Here is a 23,413-nt window from a genome sequence, read left to right as displayed (position 1 = left end):
TTTACATGAATTAACATTCAAATTTCCAACAATCCTCTGAGGTTGTCTTAGCTTTACTTTTCAAATGGGAAAACTGAGGCAGAGTAATTTGCTCCACATTATTATAAACTACCAAGTGGAGGCAAAAATTCTTAATTTATATCTCTTTTTGAACCTTTGAACATATCTAAATAAAATATACGAAATCAAATGGAATGTATTCAAAACCCTGTTTTTAATTCAAAACAACCAAATATCCTGCTTATGCAGGTATATTATACTCCAGAATTAAGCCATTCATGAAAAGCTGAAAGCACACGTGGACTTCTTTCTCTACCTGACCCTGTGATACTGTGGAATGAAGGTATGGTCACTGCTCCTACTCTTGCTACTTTTCTTACTCTCTGGTCTTCCTCCTTTCTAATGAAAAGAAAACTGACACTGAAAGTGTTTTCTTCATCAAACTATTCTTTCTTATATAGTTTCATTTTGATTATAGATGAGTTTTCAAGTCTTCTTACCAAAAGGTTTAATATTTTTCTATATCTAAATATTTTAAATACAAGAGTTTTTAAACAGTGTTTTGTCCAATGATCATGTGCCCCCTTCTGTCCCCACAAGAACTATCAGAGCAGCTGAAGAATACTGAGAAAGTAGTGGGCAGGCATGACTAATCTTTAAGCCACTTAGAGTCATTTCCTGAAGGCAAACTTGGATATATGACATACTTAAGTGTCATGGAACAGCTAAAGCTACATAAGACCTGAGATTCCCCCTATTTTGTCTCAGCCCATCTTCCTTTCACTTTCTTCACACCCATCAGAGGAGGCCAGTGGTGGGCAAGCAAGCAAATTCTATTCAAGATATGAATCCTCCTCTTTTGTCTCATCCCCCTTTCTCATCATGCACATTTTTGAAACTTGAATTTAAAGCATAACTATTTCAGTCTTGTTCTTTATACTTTGTGTGTGTCCATATGGGCTATTAGAAGCAAAATTCTAATTCCTGTTAATTCGAATTTACACAGATATGGGTTAAAGTTTGAGTTTATCAAACCTCTTTTTAATCAATAAGAATAGGGCCATACATTAAGAAGGTGTGCAGGAAAAAAGGCCCTTAGGAACAGGACAAATGATCCTAGTGTTTCTCAGTGACAGCATGTTTCTGCCACCATCCCTCACCCCCAACTCAGATTTTTCTCCCTTATTCATAAAAATAAGAATCATTAAATATTAGGGGACATTCAAGTCAGATTCATTGCAGGATTACTTTAGCTATCTATTGTCCCATGGAAATAGTTTGATTTGCATAAGCTTTAGTAAGCCATTGCTACCAACAGAAGTGCGTGTTTCTGAGCTACTGTGGCAACAGTCTGACTATCTTCTCAAATGCTGCACTAGCAGCTACATTCCCAATTCTGGACCCAGGTGAAAAGCAGCATCAACAAATGCTGCCTCTGCTCCTGTTCTGTGTAACCACCTTTCATTACTATTTTCTTATTGTTAAATTTCTTAAGGACTATCCAGGTCTGAATGACAAATGACATGTGTGTGTCCTCATCTTAGGTTAAGTCTTTCTCACATTATTCCCAGATTACTGCAGTGGTCTCCAAAACCCACCAATTTGCAGATTACAATCAGATCCTCTTAATTTGTTACTTCCTACTAAAAAGCCTTCAGTAGTTCCTCCACCTTTGAAAAATCTTTGGTAGTCCTATCATGGATTCTATTTTTTTTTAATCCCCACCCAAGGATATTTTTTTCCATTTATATTCAGATAGAATGGGGAGGGGGGAGAGACGAAGGAAGGAAGGGAGCAGGGAGAGAAAGAGAGAGAGAAACATTGATGTGAGAGAGACACATTGACTGGTTGCCTTCCACACATCCACGAGAAGGGCCGGGGACCAAATTACAACTGAGGTATGTGTCCTTGACCGGAATCGAACAAGCAACTCTTTGGTCCGTGGGCCCATGCTCTAACGGCTGAGCCAAACTGGCCAGGGCCTTTAATGGATTCTTAAAGTTAGAGAGCCTTGGTGTGTAGGAGATGGTTAAGAAAAAGAGATATGATGGGCTTTTCAGAGAGGCAAAGGACTTTCTATCCTCATATGAGAAACACCTATGTAGTAACTGAGAGAAGTGTGTGTTTGTGTGTGTGTATGTGGGTGCATGTATGCTATTCCTGAATCACTAAGTCAAGTATACATCCCTTGATCTGACACGTAAGGCCATCTATACAATGGCTTCAAATCTCTCTCTCTCTGGTTGCCACTGTGAAACCTGCTTTTTACATAAATTGGTCTATGTTCTGCACTAGAGTGTATCTTACACCTTATTGTCTGAGCAATTTACTGACATTACTATCTCACCTAGAATTCCCTCATTCTATCTACACTATAGGCTTAAGTTAAACAGTTTAAATATGAATATTCATCCTAGATAGTACTATATATTATAATTAGTAAAACACTCTCTCACTCCCAGGAATAAACTATACTTTCACAAAAAGACTAATGATTTTCTTTCTCCCCAGGTACTGAGAGCCATTAGGTTCTCTCAAAAACAAGTATTGTAAGAGTAAATCACTTGCTTTTTTTAAACTTACTAACCATTAAAAGTTCCTCATTCCAAATAAATGTCTTTGTCCATCAACCTAAAAAAATTTTAACAGTTCACTGATCCTTCTTATAGTGATCCACTAAGGGATTACTTGGAACACAAACTGAAATGAACAGGGAGTAATCTACCCAGGCTGTGAATCTAGGCAGTTTTACCATGTTTTCTTTCTTTTTGGAGTTTAAGCATTAATAGGAAAGTATAGACATTTTGCAATCATAATGAAAAATTGCCTTTTAAAAGACTCTTTATAGTTATTCAATAAGAATAATGAGTGAATATTAGAAAAAGCCTTCTAATGGAGAACTAAACTGGGTTCTAAGGTTTACTTCTGCTGCGTAAGAAACTTAAGTTGACTAATAGAGGTTTCCATCAGATAAATGGAAATAGTCCTACAGTTACTGAACATGAGGTAACATGGAGGATGATACAGGACACTAGAGAAGGACTTGTTGTAACACTCTTGCACATGAAATAAAAAATTGGTTTATTTACCAGAGCTGCTTCCCAGCCCCACTGCCTATATCTTGGATCGTGAGTGAATCGCCATAAGTACCAATAGGTTTCGATGACTTCTGGACGGAGGATGTAATACTTTTCAGCCTGCCGGACTGCCACAGCCTCTACTGCACCATCAAACTTGAAGGATTCAGGACCTAGCTTTAATGCTGTAACATGACAAAATAAATAAATGAGTACAATAAACCATTTGTGTTTGTATGCCAGAGCTTTTTTCTTCCCTGAAGGAATGGGGGATGAAATTAAGTTATTTTTGTTGTTTATTTTTACTGTTGCTGTTTTGCAAAATCAGTGACTTTAAAAATTCACATTTGGCTTTCTTATAAACACTTATAAATATTCCTATTATTCTGACATGAAATCTCTCTCATAAATAATGTACATCAATATACTGTTAAATCTAACTATATCGACAAGAGTCCTTTGGAAACAAATGCAAAGTAGACAAGAAGTACATTACATATTCTTTTTTTGTCAAAAATAAAATGAGACAGATAAATGCACTGTACAGAATTATATTTTTTAAAGTCAGGACAATTTTAAAGTCCTCTGAATATAACACACACGTAAGAAAACATTTTAGAGCTCAGTTCTCTTTCTTCAGTGACATTTTAAAGCTCAGAGCTCAGAACTTGAATTCGATTTTGAAGTAGAGTATATAACTTTTTAAAGCATATAAAAATAATATCTTTTAAAGCTTAAATCAGTTTTAGAAATAAACTCTTCTCCTATAGCCTCAAAACACACAGCAGAGATTCAAATTGCCAATCATCAAGAATTTCACCAGCAATTTTCCCATTTACTCCTAAAGTTAGAAGTAACCAACAAATTTACAATATTTTATAAGAAAACTTCTATCCAGTTTGAATAAAACATGGCCAATACACATATATTTCAACATTATATACTGTTCCTTGAACAATATGATTTCCATTTGGGCTGGAATATAGCACTACTTGAACAGCTTTTTAAGAACTTCTTTCTAGCCCTGGCCAGTGTGGCTCAGCGGTTAGAGCGTCGGCCTGCGGTCGGGAGAGACCCGGGTTCGGTTCCCGCTAAAGGCACGTACTTTGGTTGCAGTTTGTCCCCGGCCCTGGTTGGTCGTGCAGGTGGCAGCCACTCGATGTGTCCCTTCACATCGATGTTTCTCACTCTCTCTCCCTTCCTCTCTCTCCCTCCCATTCTATCTGTACAAAAAAAAAAAAATGGAAAAATATCCTCGGGTGAGGATAAAAAAAAAAAAAGAACTTCTTTCTAATCACACCCAGCTCCCTAAACCTGGGCAATACCAAGTCATCTTTCCTTGGGATGTTGAAGTTGCACACAATTACCACTGTCAGCGGTCATCTTTCTTTCTTTTTACTAGGCTGTACTGGTGGCAAATAGTTGCTAGGTTTCTCACCTCTTTCATAACAACGTTGCACATTTTTATATTTTCTTAGAAAAGGTAGCACAAGAACTATAATGCTGGTGGACCATAAACAAGAGCATGGCATAGTTGTTGGCATGACATGTGTTGCTGTTGCTGTGGCCAAATATCAGCAGTATAAGTGTGACACCGTAAGCTCCAAATAATCACAATTCAAAGGAGGTGAAAATAAAGCCTTTCTCACCATTCCCCATCCCCAGGAAAAAAATACAAAACAAAAAAACACTGTGGTGATAGTGGATAGTTCTATTAAAAGCAAAACATGTGATTCAGAAGAGTTAATAACCACAGTTTGTCTACTAAGTCTGGAAGAGCTAAAGCAGAACTCAAGCAGGGGCTTTTAACCTGAAGGTCACAAACTCTATGGTAGGTTTTGGAAGAGGGAGACAGATTTGTGTCCAAGAAGCCTCTGAAGTTGTATGCAAAACTTTATATGTGCACAAAAAGCAGCTCCTCAACAGGATTTGAAGTTAGGAATAACCAACAAATTATCAATATTTTGTAAGAAAACTTGTATCCAGCGATTGAAAGATCTGGCATACAACCAACTATTATTTGGCATTTAATAAATGCTTTTGAAATGATGATAAAAATCAAACATCATAAGCCCTGATATGATGGTAATCCAATTAAACTTGAGGTGAGTTATTTTGTCTGAATTTCTTAGGTTTTTCCTTTCTCAAAGACTATGAGTGCTAAGAAATGATCAAATGTTTTCAAATGTTAATCTTAAAGTTAACTTTAAATTAACTTCTATAATTATAATGATAATATTGTCTGAACTAAGGTAGAAATTGCTGCATGGAATATTTTAAACTTCTCACTAAAAATTGTATTTCTTTTCTTAATCCTCACCTGAGGATATACTGATTTTCAGATAGAGTGAGTGGGAAGGAGAAAGAGAGAGAAACATCGATGTGAGAGAGATACATCGACTGGTTGTCTTCCACACCAACCTGACCAGGGCCGGGGATTGAACTGCAACGGAGGCATGTGCCCTTGACCAGAATTAAACGTGCGACTCTTTGGTCCACAGGGTGATGCTCTAACCGCTGAACCAAACTGGCCAGGGCTAAAAACTGTATTTCATTTACTGGTCATTCAGAATTTCACACATAAAACATACCAGGAAGATAACATATTTGTCCTGTGAGTGAAAGTGTATAAGCTATCACATCCATTATTTGACCAAACCACTGGTTTCATTTTTTTGAAGGCACTATTTCATAGGTGCTGTTTTATTTAAGAAATGTTGTAAACAATAATTTAATTTACTTTCTATTTCCTATCTTAAACTTCTCATTTACATTTGATATTTCATTTCTAAAAGGAAAATAACTAATCCAACAATTAAAAATTAAGTCAAAACCATAAACAGTTTATTTAGTGCCTGGATAAGAATGCCAGAGGATGCAAAAATCGTATCATGTAGGTAAAGTAAAGAGACATGCACAGATAAAAAAAAATTCTTTAGTAAAATATCAAATGTGATAAAGGTCAGTAGTAAGACAATAAAAGGTAAGTTTAAAGAAGGCAAGGATTAGTTTGTAAAATCATGGGGAAATGCAATTCATATGAGTACTCCAAGATAGGTAGGACCTGTACAAATGGAAAAATAAGCATGCTCAAGTCAACAAAAGATAAAAGCAAAGGAATATTCTGGGACAGGCAATTTGACTATAGTTTGAAAGGGCTAATAATACAAGAAGAATTTTAAGCTAGTTTCCTGTGTCCTCTCCTCTAAGGAAAAAATAGTGGAAACTATTAAAATACATCCAGGCCCTGGCCAGTTTGGCTCAGCGGTTAGAGCGTCGGCCTGCAGTCTGGAGAGACCCGGGTTCGGTTCCCGCTAAGGGCACGTACTTCGGTTGCAGTTTGTCCCCGGCCCTGGTTGGTCGTGCGGGTGGCAGCCACTCGATGTGTCCCTTCACGTCGATGTTTCTGTCTGTCTCTCCCTTCCTCTCCCTCCCTCCCACTCTATCTGTACAAAAAATGGAAAAATATCCTCGGGTGAGGATTAAAAAAAAAAAAAAAAAAATACATTCAGTATTCCATGTTCAATGGATCTTTTGTCCACTGGATATGTTATATGCACCTAAACAGATTACATTCTCCCACGCCCAAATGTGATAGCACATGGTCTAGGGAAGGTTTTACCTCATTTCAACATGACATAAATTAAATTTTATTCACTATTTATAGTGATATAAAATTTATATCACTAGTTTAATGATGCTTGGAACATTTTTTTAAATCTAAAAACTCGGAAAAAGAAAGTACTATATTTTGGAAGTCTTGGCACCAGTTCCGCATTATAGCTCAGAATAAACTAAAACACGTACCAATCTAGCTTCCCATGAAACTACAATGGTTTGAAATTATCAGTAAGCTACTGCTCAGTTTCATGAACAGATTCAGCAACATTTCCTACAAATCCAGGAGGTCATGCTCATCAATAAGGTGAAATATATAAAGAATTTTGAATTAATGTTAACTCTAATTCCAACAACAAATAAAAGTGAAATTCCAAGGCAATAATTGTCATATGAATCTAGCTAGAATAATTGCTAAGAAGTGGATGGATATTTTTAAACAGAGTGGCTAAAAAATTATAGCATAGCTATAAGAAAACACAGCAGAAGATATAATGACCTGGTAGAAAATGAGCAAAACTAGGACTGTACTTTTTAATTAAAGCATCTAAGTTGAGATTAAAGGTAAGTAAAAAGCAGTGTAAGACTTGAAAATATATGACACAAATCAAACAGTAATCTTTTGTAGGACACCATGGCAAAGAGGATCATAGGTTCACTGACTTGCAATGTGAGGATGACAATCTGAACAAGTACGACAGCACCATAAACTGCATCTTTAAAAAATTTCATTGATATTCACAATAACATTATAAAGAAGACAGAGTAGATACTATTATCCCAATTTTTGCAGCTGGAGCAACTGATGCTTAAGAAGGTCAAGTGATTTACCTAAGGCTAACAGATAATAAACAGAACAAGTGAATTTAAATCCTAGTTCATATGTTCTTTCCATAATCACAGTGTTTCATATCAACATCAGCAATGTCATTATGAAATGTGAAAATCAGAAATACAATATAGAGAATACATTTATAACTCCGGTATTCTATGAACTTCTCAAAGGCAGGAAATACATCTTGTTCATACTTTAACCTATAAGCATCCAGCATAATGCTTGGCATATAATAGGTGCTCCATGTTTAATGGAGTAAATGATTAATTATAATAACTATGGCATTTCGTATTTTTAATATGTGTGCTGTATTATGAAATCTTACTATTTTACGTCTATTAATTGATTTGTGGTCAAAATCTGCATAACAACAAGCCTTATTATGGGTCCTAACACAAACACTTAATCTCCATTCTGGTCCTCAATGTCTTACTAACCTGAGCTCTATTTTAAATATATTTGATACTCTATTATATCATCAACATGATAATATAATTTAGCTTCTATTTGCATCTCGGATCATTGATTTTACATGTATTGTATACCAACACTTAAACTACCCTAAAATAAGGTCTGCTCAATGTTCTTTTAAAAAATATATATTTTTATTGATTTTAGAGAAAGAAGAAGGGAGAGGGAGAAAAAAAGAAACATTGATTGGTAACCTGCTACATAAACCCAACTGGGGATTGAACTCATAAGCTGGGTATGTGCTCTGACTGGGAATCAAACTCGAAACTTTCAGTGCATGGGAAGAAGCTCAACCAACTGAGCCACACTGGCCTGGGCTTAATAACCTTTTCACTTAGTTATATTTTGTTAAGAAATGTAATCCTTGATTTAGTTACTGAGGAAATAGAAGAGTCAAATTCACCATAAATTAAATTCCTTACTATATAAGAATATCTTGACAGATTTTGAACCAAAATTTTTTTTTAGTATTAAATATTTTTATTTTTAAAAATTTATTTTATTTTATTTTATTTTTTGTTAGATGTTTCTTCTTTTCCCCCCACTGATTCCCTTCTCCTCCTGCCTCCCCACCCTCTCCCCAGCTTTGATGTTCATGTCCATTGTTCATGCATACATGCATATAAGTTCTGTGGTTTATCTCTCTCCCCCACCCCCTCTTCTGGGGATAGTCAGTCTGTACCCCACTTCCACGTCTCTGGGACTACCCCATTCCTCAGACTGTTATGTTCATTATATTCCACAAATAAGTGAGATTATATGATACTTGTCTTTCTTGTTTGGCTTGTTTCGCTTAGGATGACACTTCCCAGGTCCCTCCATGTCGTCTCAAAGGATAAGAGAACTTTCTTTCTTACAGCGGCATAGTACTCCATTGTGTATATGTACCTCAGCGTTTTTATCCATTCGTCTACTGATGGACATTTGGGCTGTTTCCAGATCTTAGCTATTGTAAATAGTGCTGTTACGAACATGGGGGTACATATATTCTTTCTGATTGGTGTTTCAGGCTTCTTAGGGTATATTCCCAGAAGTGGGATTACTGGGTCAAATGGTAGTTCAATTTTCAATTTTTTGAGGTAACACATTGTTTTCCATAGTGGCTGTACCAGTCTGCATTCCCACCAGCAGTGTAGTAGAGTCCCCTTTTCTCCACACCCTCGCCAACACTTGTTGTTTGATGATTTGTTGATGGCGGCCATTCGGACAGGTGTGAGGTGATACCTCATTGTTGTTTTAATTTGCATCTCTCTGATGATTAGTGATGTTGAGCATTTCTACATATGTCTCTTGGCCATTTGTATGTCCTGTTTGGAGAGGTGTCTATTTAGTTCCTCTGCCCATTTTGTAATTGGGTTCTTTGTCTTCCATTTGTTAAGTTGTATGAGCACTCTATATATATTGGAAATTAACCCCTTATCTGATGTATCATTGGCAGTTATGCTCTCCCATACAGTGGGTTGCCTTTCCATTTTCATGATTGTATCTTTTGCTGTGCAGGAGCTTTTGAGTTTGATGTAGTCCCATGTGTTCATTTTCTCCTTTGTGTCTGTTGCCTTAGGTGATGTATCAGTGAAAATTGTGCTGCGTATGATGTCTGAAATTTTGTTGCCTACATTTTCTTCTAGGAATTTTATGGATTCATGAGTCACATTTAAGTCTTTTATCCATTTTGAGTTTATTCTTGTGTATGGTGTAAGTTGATGGTCTAGTTTCATTTTTTGGCATGTAGCTGTCCAATTTTCCCAACACCATTTATTAAAGAGGCTGTCTTGACTCCACTGTATGCTCTTGCAGCCTTTGTCAAATATTAACTGAGCAGCCCTGGCCAGTTTGGCTCAGCGGTTAGAGCGTCGGCCTGCGGTCCTGAGAGACCCGGGTTCGGTTCCTGCTAAGGGCGCGTACCTCGGTTGCAGTTTGTCCCCGGCCCTGGTCGGTTGTGCGGGTGGCAGCCACTCGATGTGTCCCTTTCACATCGATGTTTCTCTCTCTCTCTCTGTTCCTCTCTCTCCCTCCCACTCTACCTGAGCAAAAAATGGAAAAATGTCCTCAGGTGAGGATAAAAAAAAAAAATTAACTGAGCATACTGCCTTGGGTCCATTTCTGGGTTCTGGGTTCTGTTCCACTGGTCTATATGCCTCTTCTTGTGCAGTACCGGGCTGTTTTGATTACAGTGGCTTTGTAGTATAACCTGAAATCTGGTCATGTGATCCCTCCAACTTTGTTCTTCTTTTTCAAGATTGCTGTGGGTATTCGAGGTCTTTTTTGGTTCCATATGAACTTTTGAAGTATTTGTTCTAGTTCTGTGAAGTATGCCGTTGGTATTTTGATGGGGATTGCATTGAATCTATAGATTGCTTTGGGTAGTATGGACATTTTAATGATGTTAATTCTTCCAATCTATGAACAAGGTATGTGCTTCCACTTTTTTATATCTTCCTCTATTTCTTTTATCAATGACCTGTAGTTTTCTGCGAATAGGTCCTTTATTTCTTTGGTTAAGTTTATTCCTAGGTATCTCAATTATCTAGCTGTGATGGTAAATGGGATTGTTTTCTTAGTTTCTTTTTCTGTGAGTTCATCATTGGTGTATAAGAATGACGTCAATTTCTTCATGTTAATTTTGTATCCTGCTACTTTGCCAAATTCATTTATTAAGTCTAGTAAATTTTTGATGGTGTTTTTGGGGTTTTCTACATATAGTATGTCATCTGCAAATAATGACAGTTTCACTTCCTCCTATCCATTTTGGATCCCTTTTATTTTTTCTTCCTGTCTGATTGCTGTGGCTAAGACTTCCAGTACTATGTTAAATAAGAGAGGGAAAAGTGGGCATCCCTGTCTTGTTCCTGTTCTTAAGGGAAGTGCTTTTAGTTTTTGCCCATTGAGTATGATGTTGGCTGTAGGTCTTGAACCAGAATTTTATGCCAGTCATATATGTGTCATGGTACCTGATGAAAAATTAACCTTAAAATGGAAACTTAGTTATTTAATATAAGCAACAATTCAAACTTCTGAAATCACAAATAGAAATCACTGGTTTTTAGTCTTTTAGAAAACTCATCCATTTTTTCATATAGAAACTACATTTTTAAAGCCACAGATAACCCTGAAAGCTGCAGTCCAGTTTTTCTCAACCCTATTTTCAGGCTTTTAAAAAACCTAATTGCCTTCTCTCTATATAAAATTTTAATAATACACACTGTTTACCTATCTATAACTGTATGTATATCGATGCTTTATACATAAAAATATGCATTTTTCACCCCAAAGAACCAATTACTGTCATTACAGTAAATCATTGCATTTTCCAGGTAAGGACACTGAAGCCCAGAAATATTACATATTTGCCTAAAGTGATGCTAGAGGATCTGGTGGGGGAGAGATAAACCACAGAATTTATATGCATGTATGCATGAACAATGGACATGGACAACAAAGCTGGGGACAGGGTGGGGAGGGAGGGGAAGGGCAGAATCAGTGGGGGGAAAAGGAGAAACATTTGTAACAAAAATAAATAAATTTAAAAAATAAATAAATAAAGGCATAAGCAACTCAAAAATTATTGGAGAACTGACTAAGAGAGAACCTACTGGTTACCTAGAATACCAATTATATATTCAATATAACTACTATTATCTTCTTATTTTCACAAGAGGATAGGCAAGGCATGTAACCTAAATTGGTTTATTTTGTGTCCTTTTAAGTAAGTGTTTTCACAGAACCTGAAATGAATGGCTAAATGGATTCTTACTATACTAAAATAAGTAATGTTATCCCATACATCCCCAAATGCCCTACCTCTTATTTTTAAAACTTCAAAACCTTTATTAGAAATAGTAAAAAGAAAGTGATGCAAAAATACATTTCCAGAATTAAAATTCAAGTTCTTAAGAAAATAATTTACTGTATTAGAGTAACTATTTTGAAATAAAAATGTTTATATATTTTCCTTCTAACTCCTGTACATATTTTTAATTTGTAGGTTATTTTGGACTAAGTAATTAGCATTATTAATATTCTTACCAGTTCTGTCATATGACTCATGACATGTACGTGCAATTTCTGCCCCTAGCTCTAAATAATGACCAGCTTTATCCTTGGAACCATCTGCTCCAAGCACAAACATTCCTCCAGCAAAGCAGGCCAAATGCCCCATCTTCTTTTCCAGGTGCCCATTCTTCCATTCTCCAATAAACGTAAGGCCTCCACGGGACTTTTTAATAAGATGTTTTTCTATAGCCTACAAGAAAAGAGTAGATATTCAAAATTTCAGAAACAAAATGTTAGTGTTCAAACTTACTGTATCTCTCTGACCATAAAACCTTGGTAATATGATATCCCACAAAGCAGTAACTTTCCCAAACTGGAAGGCTTAAGTTACAGTAAATTTTGAAGTAATAAGTTGCATTAAATTGAACAAACGTCCCAATCACTACTATAACAAAATAAGGTGGAAGGGGAGAGACTAGCTTCAAGGTTACCTTTCTCTTCTTAAGCAAAATGAAACTCATAATAATCAGTCAAATGACATCATGATGACAAATTAGAACCCAAAGGCTCTGCCTATTTATTTTCTATTTCAGAGAACAAAAACTGAATCAAAAGAATACCTAAGCTAATTAGAAAAATATTATTTTGATAATTAGTTAAATTGGCTTCTCCATTTTTGTTTAACTATACCTCTTCTCAAAGTACTTTAAAAAGGAACCATTAGGTAAGACACTTTGCACGTTATAAAGCTTATGAAACTAGTTGGATGTTCAAACTGAACTCCTTAGTCCCTTACTTCGCCAACTGAAGCATTTGTTTTGTGTGCTGTGCCATGTTTAAGAGAGGCAACGTGCCCTGGCCAGTTTGGCTCAGCGGTTAGAGCATTGGCCCACGGACCAGAGTGTCCTGGGTTCAGTTCCTGCTAACGGCACACACCTCAGTTGCAGTTTGTCCCCGGCCCCAGTTGGGGTCCTGTGGGTGGCAAGCAGATGTGTCTCTCTCTCTCTCTCTCTCTCTCTCTCTCTCTCTCTCTCTCTTCCCCCCTTTCCCTCCTGCTCTATCTGAAGATAAATCTGAAGAAAAAAAAAAAAGTGTCCTCGGGTGAGGATTAAAAAAAAGGAGGCCACATGACAAAGAGTCCATCCTCCTGGAGTGTCAGTTTTAATCAAAAGACATGGGGATGGCAAGGGAAATATTTTATATTAAGCTGGAATATAAAACAGAGTCCCACAATTACATTTAATTGTAAAAGTGAGACTTTTAACAGCTTTGTTACTTTGAACTATATCCTCACACTTCATTGAGTCTAGGTATTCTCTACTTCTAGAGATAGTTTTATGGAAAAATTTAAGAAACTGCATTAAGTCAGTTCTCTTTGGTGGAAATCATTATATGATTAGAGACTATACTTTTCTGACAATAAAAGGGAACTAGAATTAATCGACATTTTTACTGTGGGTTGTTCTCTAACAAGCTCAGTAACTACATCTCTAAATACTGATCAATGACTACAGTCAGAATTGTATATACTTTGTAGTATATACAAAATATATGGCTTTCAAAAAGTGATTAAAATCGTTAAAAGGATATGTTTATAATAGAACAAAAAGCAAATAACTTACTAAGTGGTTCACACACTTATTTATTTCATAGTTTTTGCTTGGAAATATCACATATAAGTGTTTCCAAGAATGAAACTTGTTCCAATTTTAAACTGTTACAACATTGTGGTATGAGGTTATATAAATGTAGTGCAGAAGTCAAGAGCATAGGCTCTGGAGCCAGATTGTTTAATCCAGGCTCCATCACTTACTAGCTATGCAACCTTCATAAAGTTATTTAAACTCTCAATGCCTTAGGCTCCTCATGTGTAAAGTGTTAGTAAAGATTAAATTTTTTCACATAAGTAAAAGGGGTTAGAACAGTGCCTGGCACAGGGAAAGTACTATATACATGTTTTGTCCTTATCATTTAGCCACAAGCTGTCATTATACAGGTCCAATGGGTAATTTGAAAGAAGAAAAGTTAACAAAAATGCATGTAAAGTCAGATTTCCCAGTCTCTGTAGACAATAACTAAAAAATTAAAATAAATTTTCATACATAAATGTTACACTAAATTCTTTAAATTTCTTTAAAATGCCACAATAAAAACTTAATGAGATTTTTATATTAAAATACTAATACATTCTACAATGAATGCATATAATAAAATGCATTTAAGATGTTTCCTATCACTATCAAATATACTATATATTTGATTTGTTAAATAGGTAAGTGCTGTGACCATAATTACCTCAATAGCATCATCATACATTTTTCTTGCCTCATGGTCTGTTTTATCTGACATCAACCATGCTTTCAGTAAGTATTCATAAAAACTGTCTCCCAGCCCACCAACTGATGTATGATCTGTAACAAAAGAGAAAAGGAGAAGGATGGAGGTGGAGAAAAGAGAAGATAGAAGACAATTAAATAATGTTTTTCAATTATAATGACTATTTAAAAATTATGTTGATAGCTCTATTTCCAACATACTTCAAAATGAGTCCAGTAAGAGCATACCATAATCACTTTCCTCTACATAGGTAGTCTTGGATTGAGATCCTTGTTTTTCTTGACTTTGATTACTTCATGCCACTCCCTTCTGGCCTGTAGTGTTTCTGTTGAGAAGTCAGCTGAGAGCCTTAGGGGGTTTCCTTTGTAGCTAACCTGTTGCTTATCTCTTGCTGCCTTTAGGATTCTCTCTGTCTTTAATTTTGGGCATTTTAATTACTATGTGTCTTGGTGTGGGCTTGTCTGGGTTCTTTTTACTTGGGGCTCTCTGTGCTTCTTGAACTTGAATGCCTTCTTCCTTCCCCAATACTGTAAGTTCCCTAAACTTATAGTGTTAAAGGCAGTAATTTGTAGTATATTCTAGGGCATGCCATTCTCAGATCTATTCACCCACTCCCAGCCACAATGTGCTCTACAAGTTTGTTGAAATATCTTGTCCCTTGTGATCTCCCACTTGGCTCCAAATCTCTACTATTATGGGTTTATTCCTTTACTATTTAAGGGTTTACTCATTTCTGTATTTTTATTTCACTGCAGTCTCAAGAATGATAGTTGGCCACAGTGGTAAAGTTACAGTTCAAGCTTCTACCATGAAGCACAAGTCCTAATAAACCTTTCTTGTGTTGACTTCTTTCTGGATATTTTTCCATTGATTTTCAGATAGAGTAGAAGGGAGGGAAGGAGGAAGAGCAAGCGAGAGAGAGAAACATCTACGTGAGAGAGACACACTGATTGACTTCTTCCTGCACAACCCTGACTGGGGCCAGTGATCAAACCTGCAAACCAGGTAGATGTCCTTGACCAGAAATCAAACCCATGACCCTTAGGTCCGCAGGCCAATGCTCTAACCTCTGAGCCAAACCAGCCAAGGCTCAAGATCATCTTTAAACTTCATGCAAAATCCCATCCCATCCCTGAAACACATACCAAAAATAAAGGATCCAATAATTATTTAAAAGGCATAGTCACACTTAATAAAAATTATAGTAGGCAAGAAATACAAAGAAACTTATAGTGTTAAAAGCAGAAGTTTCTACTTCTTGAAAGTGAGATAAATAAAAACACCTAGAAATTTACTTTTTCCACAATATGAGGGTTCAAAGCCCTTACTTATGGTGGGGACTCTGGGTAGGAAATTAATTTCCTAGACTACCAGGGAAAAGCAGAAATAGCTGCACAATTCAGACTGGGATATATTGCACCACATTTGGGAACGAGATGTGTAATATTCTCAGGAGAACTGACTTTCCAGTATACAAAAGACCAAGTTCTGAACTGATGAGCCAGTGAAAGTAGCAACAAAACTTCCAGGAATGGAGCAACACGTGAGGAGAGTGGAAAGAAAAACATACATATATGAAGCTCTGACTCAAGATGAGCTTCCAAATAAAATTCCAATACACATGAGTGAAATCAGTCATGAAAGAATTGGTAACAAATTCAACTATACAAAATAGGAGAATTCACTACATCAAAAAAGCAAATAATGGTGCAACCTTCTGAAAAGAATTTTAAAGTATATTTTAAAAGTGTACTAAGAGCCTGGCCAGTGTGGCTCAGTAGACTGAGTGTTGTCTCATGGACTGAGAGGTCCCGGTTCAATTCTTGGTAAGGGCACACACCTGGGTTGTGGGCTCGATCCCCAGTAGGGGGCAAGCAGGAGGCAGCCGAGTGATGTTTCTCTCTTACATCAATGTTTCTATCTCTCTCTTCCTCGCTCTCTAAAAAAAATCAATGAAAAACATATTTAAAAGTGTACTAAGAGAAAAAGTAAAGATATATATCACCCAAAATAAAAATTACATTAAAAAATTGGCAAATATAGACGTTTTTAACACACCTATTTGAAAAACAATTAGAAAAAAAGAGATGATCAATCTGAAAACAGTCTTGTTCAATATACTGAGAAGTTTGAATTACCTGAAAGGAAATTAGACTCTGCTAAATTATGAGCAACTTGAAACAGACATATTAAGCTTCTTTATATACCCTACAGTACCTAGAACAATTCTTACAGCAACATGTGCCTAATAAGCAATTATTAAATTAATGGCTGAATTCCCATTTTCAAGCAAAAGAGCATTTCCCAATTATAATAACTTGTCTTTAAGGTACTTTTTCTTTCTTTCTTCTTCTTTTTAAAAATATATTGGACCACTTTAAATATATATATAAATCCCTTTTCATAGACTCTTATTCTTTTTCAATTTAGGAAAAAAAGAATCATGAGATAAGTAGTAATACCTAACATAATACCTAATGCTTAAAAGTTCAACAAAATATGTTTGCAGAATGAATGCATTGAATACCTGAAGTACTCATTATTTTAAGTTTTAATATAATTTCCACATATACATTTGAACATTTTCCTAATCCCCCCAATACTAAGAGGTCCAAAAGTATAATATATTAAATTGTTTACATGAAATAGCCATTGAAAAGACAGTTTAAAAAACAAAAACAAAAATGTATACTACATCAATAATAAGGATTATCAGAAAAATGCACAAAAATCTTGATACTGAGCTTTTCCTTTTGGAGTTTTATAATCTTCTATAAACACATCTTTGCGCCTACAGCTTTTTAACCATCTCATAGCTCAATGTCCAGATCAAATAATTCAGACTACTCAGGTGAACGTAATAAAAATGTATTTTGTAAAACTACCCAATTCCATTCCTCTCCTCTCTCTTGAAAAGGTTTGAACTTACAGCTGCTGCTTCCTCATCATCAACTTGTCCTTAATCCCCTACATTCTGGCTTTAGCTTACACCACATAACCAAACTAAATGATGCTCTACAGTTTAATAGTCATTTCTAAGTCCCAACAAATCAAATAAATTTTAATGTGGGGTAAGATGATTACATTATGAAAAGGGCATTGTGGAGGATGAACCAGTAAGGGGTGATACAAAACCGTGTACAAGAACTGAAGGCCTAAATTAACCGAAGAGAAAGAGAAATGAAGGAACAGATTTTAGAGTTACTAAGAAAATAAAAACAATAGGATGGTAATCTGGTCAGACTGTCACGTTTCTAGTACAGGCTTAACTATGTAGTGTGGGTGAAATAAGAAATCATGAGGAAGAGTAAAATTTAAAAGAGATAATAAGCTTAATTTTGTATGTGTTGAGTTTAAGGTACCTAAAAAATAACAAGAAACAAATGCCCTATACACGTAAAGTTTAAACACCAAGAAAAAGAAGTAATGAAATATATACCTCATTTTGTTGCACTTGATTTATTGTGTTTCACAACTATTGTGTTATTTACAAATTGAAGGTTTCTGGTAACTTTGTGTCAAGTAAGTCTATCGGGGCCATTTTACCAACACCACCTGCTCACTTCGTGTCTCTATGTCACATTTTGGTAATTCTCACAATATTTCAAAGGGTTTCATGATTATTACACTTGTCAGAATGATCTATGATTGGTGATCTTTGATGTTAGTATCATAATTGTTTTTGGGCACCATGAACTGTGCCCATATAAAACAGCAAACTTAATCTATAAATGCTGTGTGTTCTGACTGATCTAGTGACCGGCTGTTCCACCTTTCTCCATCTCCTCAGGCCTCTCTGTTCCCTGAGATTATAATAAAATAATTAATCATGAAATTAATAATGAAATCAATTAATAATCCTATAACGACATCTCAGTGTTCAAGTGAAAGGAAGAGCCACATGTCTCTCACCTGACATCAAAAGCTAGAAATTATTAAACTTAGTAAGGAAGGCATGTCAAAAGTCAAGGTAGCCCTGGCCGTTTTGGGTCAGCAGTTATAGAGTTAGCCCATGGACCAAAGGGTCTCAGGTTTGATTCCCTGCCAAGGGCACGTTCCTGGGATACTTGGTCAGGGTCATGTGGGAGGCAACCAATAGATGGGTCTCTCTTCACATCGATGTTTCTCTCCCCCCCTCCCCCACCTTCCACTCTATCTAAAAATCAGTGGGAAAATATCCTCGGGTGAGGATTAACAAAACAAACAAAAAAGTCAAGGTAGGCCTAAAGCTAAACCTCTTGTACAAGTTAGCCAAGTTGTGAATGTAAAAGATAAGTTACTGAAAGAAATTAAAAGTGCTACTCCAGTAAACACACGAATAATAAGAAAGTGAAACAGGCCCTGGACAGTTTGGATCAGCGGTTAGAGCGTAGGCCTGCAGTCCAGAGACCCAGGTTCGGTTCCCGCTAGGGGCATGTACCTCGATTGCAGTTTGTCCCTGGCCCTGGTTGGGTCGTGCGGGTAGCAGCTACTCGATGGGTCCCTTTCACATCGATGTTTTTCTCCCTCTCTTCCTCTCTCTCCCTCCTGCTCTATCTGAACAAAAATGGAAAAATGTCCTCAGGTGAGGATTAAAAACAAATCAAAAAACAAAAACAAAAAAGAAAGTGAAACAGTCTTATCGCTGATATGGAAAAAGTTTTAGTGGTCTGGATAGAAGAGTCAACCAGCCACAACATTCCCTTAAGCCAAAGTCTAATCCAGAGCAAGGTCCTAATTCTCTTCAATGCTATGAAGACTGAGCACTGAGGAGGCTGCAGAAGAAAAATTTGAAGCTAGCAAGAGGTTGGTTCATGAGGTTTCAAAGAAACCATATCCAGCCCTGACTGGTTTGGCTCAGTGGTAGAGCTTCAGCCCATGGACCAAAGAGTCACAAGTTCGATTTTGGTCAAGGGCATGTACCCCTGTTGCAGTTCGGTCCCCAGCCTTCAGTGGGGTCGTGCGGGAGGCAACCAATCAATGTATCTCTTTCATGTTGATTTTTTTTTCTCTCTCTCTCTCCCTCCCACGCTATCTGAACATAAAAATGGAAAAAATTATCCTCATGTGAAGACTTTAAAAAATAACAAATAAAAAAAATAAAAGAAACTATATCCATAAAATGAAAATGCCAGGTGAAACAGCAAGTGCTGATGTAGAGACTGCTACACGATCCTCCAGAAGATCTAGTTAAGAGAATTAGTGAAGGAGATTATACTAAACAACACATTTCCAATGTAGACGAAACAGCCTTCTATTGGAAGAAGATACCATCTAGGACTTTCATACCTATAGAGGAGAAATCAATGCCTGACTTCAAAGTTTTCAAGGACAGACTGACTCTCTGGCCAGGGGCTAATGCAGCTGGTGACTTTATGTTCAAGACAATGCTCAATTGCCATTCTGAAAATCCTAGGCCCTTAAAAATTATGCTAAATCTACTGTCTGTGTTCTATAAACAGAACAAAGCCTGGATGACAGCACATCTGCTAAAACACAGATTACTAAATATTTTAAGCCCACTGTTGAGTACTGCTTAGGAAAAACAATTCCTTTCTAAATATTACTGCTCACTGACAATGCACCTGGTCACCCAAAAGCTCTAATGGAGACATACTACAAAATTAATGGTGTTTTCAAGATTGCTAACACAACATCCATTCTGCCGTCCATGGATCAAGTAGTAATTTCAACTTTCTTATTATTTAAGAAATACAGTTTTGGGTTGAAAAAGATGGCAGCAAGTGAATGGAAGTTACACAGATCATCTCTCAGGACCAAACTGGAATTACAACCAAAATAAAGATAAGACATTGGGAAAAACCAACTGAAGAGCAGCTGGAGAAAACTCTTATAACCAGGGACGTAAACAGGACCCCAAATCAAGATGGATAGGAGCTGTGGACAGGCGAGAGGACTGGCTGGATGCTCATGGGCAGCAGCTGATGGCTATCTTAGCTGTAAACAGTTCCCTCTGAAAAGCTGAGCATTAAAACAGCAAGCTATCTCCCCAGCACAGAGTGGCAGAACAGGGAAAGGCACTCAAATAACAGCTGGCTGAGAAAATCACCAGAGCAGAGGTTCTGTGTGGCAGAGTGGCACAGAAAACACTGGCAATTCCCTGAAGGGCCAGTGCACTAAATTACAGCTACAGCCACTCACCTTGGTCTCCAACAGAGGGAGGGCAGACTGGACTGTAACTGAGAGAGGAAAGCTGGGAATTCATGGCACTGGGGAGAGAGCCATCAGAAGCTCTAGGCTGAGTCACTCCCCCCACAGAGCAGTAGCCATTTCCCTGAATGAGCCCCTCTCCTGAACTGCTGCAGCCTGGGGGAGAAGCAACTGCCCCTCCCTTAGGAATTTAATATCACCTACAGGAGAGGTGCAACCTGACATTCATAGCCAGAGGCTACCTGCAAGCCACTAGGCAGAGAAAAGCCTCTGAAAGCTTTGAGCTTTGGACTTGGCTCAGTTTTGGGGATCCTGGCTCTGAGAACTGAACTGTGAAGGCAGAGGCCTCCATGAAACCTTGAGCTGAGCCAATAACCCACATTGCAGAAACCACTTTCTTATCAGAGCAACGTTAACTCAGGGGAAAGCAATTGCCCCACCTGCTGGAAATCCTCTGACCCTGTCCATCTGAGGGATTTTTTTTAATTCAGCTGAGGGCTACAACCTGAGGCTCATTAAATAACTGAGACTAATAGTCAGCCTGCAGGCAAAAGCTATAGAATAAATGAATCTTTCCTTGGCCTAGGACTCTACCAAGGAGAGTAAGACTAGACAGTGGTGTTTAACGTGGTCCCTTGCATACTTATCCAAACCAGTAGAGGTAGAGGAAGTCACAATCAGTGGAACACCAACACCCACAGGGAAAACTCGGTAGGCTCCAAAACCCAGTGAGACAGCCGAAAAGGTGAAACTAAGAAACAAATCCCAAATGAAAAAAACAAAAGAATTCTACAGAAGAAGAGAAAAATGAAATGGAATTAAGCAAATTATCACAGGTAGAGTTCAGAGTAATGATTATGAGAAAGCTCAACAGCATGAGTAAAGATATAGAAACAATGAAAATCAACCAACTGGAAATGAATAACCACCAAGTGGAAATGAAGAATGACATAGCAGAAATTAAGAACACATTGGAAGGACTAACCAGCAGAGTAGAGGAAGCTGAGGACTGGATCAGTGAACTAGAAGACAGGGAAGAAAAAAAAAATCAACCAATCAAAAACCAAAAGAAAAAAAACAATTAAAAAACAGGAAGACACCTTAAGAGAACTGAGGGACAACAGGAAACGTAATAACATTCGCATCATAGGAGTCCCAAACGAGGAAGAAAATAGGCAAGGGTTAGAGAATATATTTGAAGAAATGGTGACAGAAAACTTGCCAAACCTGGTGAAGGAAGAAGGTATTGAAGTTCAAGAAGCACAGACAGCCCCAAGTAAGAAGAACCCAAACAGGCCCACACCAAAACACATAGTAATTAAAACACCAAAAATTAAATCCTAAAGGCAGCAAGAGATAAGCAACAGATTACCTACAAAGGAAACCCCATAAGGCTCTCAGCTGACTTCTCAACAGAAACACTAAAGGCCAGAAGGGAGTGGCATGAAGTAATCAAGGTCATGAAAAGGATCTCAATCCAAGACTACTCTATCCAACAAGGCTATCATTCAAAATGGAAGGTCAAATAAAGAGCTTTCCAAACAAAAAAAGGCTAAGGGAATATATTAACATCAAATCAAAGTTACAAGATATGTCAAAAGAATTGCTATAATTAGTAGAAGAAATAGGAAGAAAAATAGAACCACACTAAACAAAAATGGCAATAAATAAGTACATATCAATTATCACCTTAAATGTGAATGGTTTGAATGCTCCGATAGAAAGACAAAGAGTAGCTAGCTGATTGGATAAGAAAGCATGACTCACATATATGCTGTTTACAAGAGACCCACCTCAAAACAAAAGACTCATATAGGTTGAAAGTAAAGGGATGGAAAAAAATCTTTCAAGCAAACGGGAAGCAAAAAAAAAAAAAAGCTGGGGTAGCAATAATCATATCTGATAAAGTAGATTTCAAAACGAAGGCCATAACTAGAGACAATGAAGGCCACTACATAATATTAAAAGGATCTATCCAATAGGAAGATATAACCTTGGTAAAAATATATGCACCCAATATAGGAGCAAAAACATATATTAAAAAATCTTTTGGAGGACTTCAAAGGAGAATTCAACAGCAATACAATCATAGCAGGGGACTTAAATACCCCGCTGACATCACTGGATAGATCTCTTCCAGACAAAAAATTAACAAGAAAACACAGACTCTAAATGAAGCACTAGATCAAATGGATTTCACAGATTTCTACAGAGAATTACACCCCAAAACTGCAGAATTCACATTCTTCTCAAGTGCACATGGGACATTTTCAAAGATAGACCACATGTTAGGGCATAAACTAAGTCTCTACAAGTTCAAGAAGATTGAAATCATATCAAGCATCTTCTCATCAAAATGGCATGAAACTAGAAATCAATTGCAACAAGAACATGCAAAGACATTTGAAAACATGGAGGCTAAATAGCATGTTATTAAATAATGAATGGGTTACCACAGAGATCAAGGAAGAAATTAAAAACTTTCTGGAAACCAATGAAAATGAACACACAACAACACAAAATCTATGGGATGCAGTGAAAGCAGTTCTGAGAGGGAAGTTCATAGCACTACAGGCCTACCTCAAGAAACAAGAAAAATTTCTAATAGACTATCTAACCTCACAACTTAAAGAATTACAAACGAAAAGGAAACCCCAGAGCAAGTAGAAGGAAGGAAATAGTAGAGATCAGAGCAGAAATAAATGACATGCAAAGCAAAACAACAATTCAAAGTATCAATGAAACAAAGAGCTGGTTCTTTGAAAAGATAAACAAGATTGATGGACCCTTAGCTTAGCTTGACTCACCAAGAAACAAAGAGAACCCAAATACACAAAATCAGAAAGAGGAGAAATAATAACTGACACCACAAAAATACAAAGGATTGTTAACAAAATTATGAACAATTATATGGTAACAAATTCGACAATCT

General features: G+C 36.8%; 1 protein-coding gene across 5 annotated transcripts in view; it reads right to left on the bottom strand.

The window, feature by feature from the left end:
- MAN1A2 (mannosidase alpha class 1A member 2) overlaps positions 1-23,413 on the bottom strand; it is a 167,487-nt gene that overhangs the window by 38,284 nt on the left and 105,790 nt on the right. For all 5 annotated transcript variants that reach the window (XM_036272835.1, XM_036272836.1, XM_036272837.1 and 2 more), the window contains exons 9-11: positions 14,290-14,405; positions 12,028-12,244; positions 3,090-3,262 (exon numbers count right to left, since the gene is read on the bottom strand). In XM_036272835.1, the coding sequence (XP_036128728.1) occupies positions 3,090-3,262; positions 12,028-12,244; positions 14,290-14,405 (506 nt within the window). The remainder of the gene's footprint in view (positions 1-3,089; positions 3,263-12,027; positions 12,245-14,289; positions 14,406-23,413) is intronic.

Source organism: Molossus molossus, unplaced genomic scaffold, assembly GCF_014108415.1.
Source record: "Molossus molossus isolate mMolMol1 unplaced genomic scaffold, mMolMol1.p scaffold_m16_p_20, whole genome shotgun sequence".
NCBI classification, from domain to species: domain Eukaryota; kingdom Metazoa; phylum Chordata; class Mammalia; order Chiroptera; family Molossidae; genus Molossus; species Molossus molossus.
The sequence above is the reverse complement of the archived record's forward strand: the minus strand, read 5'-3'. Positions and strand labels throughout refer to the sequence as shown.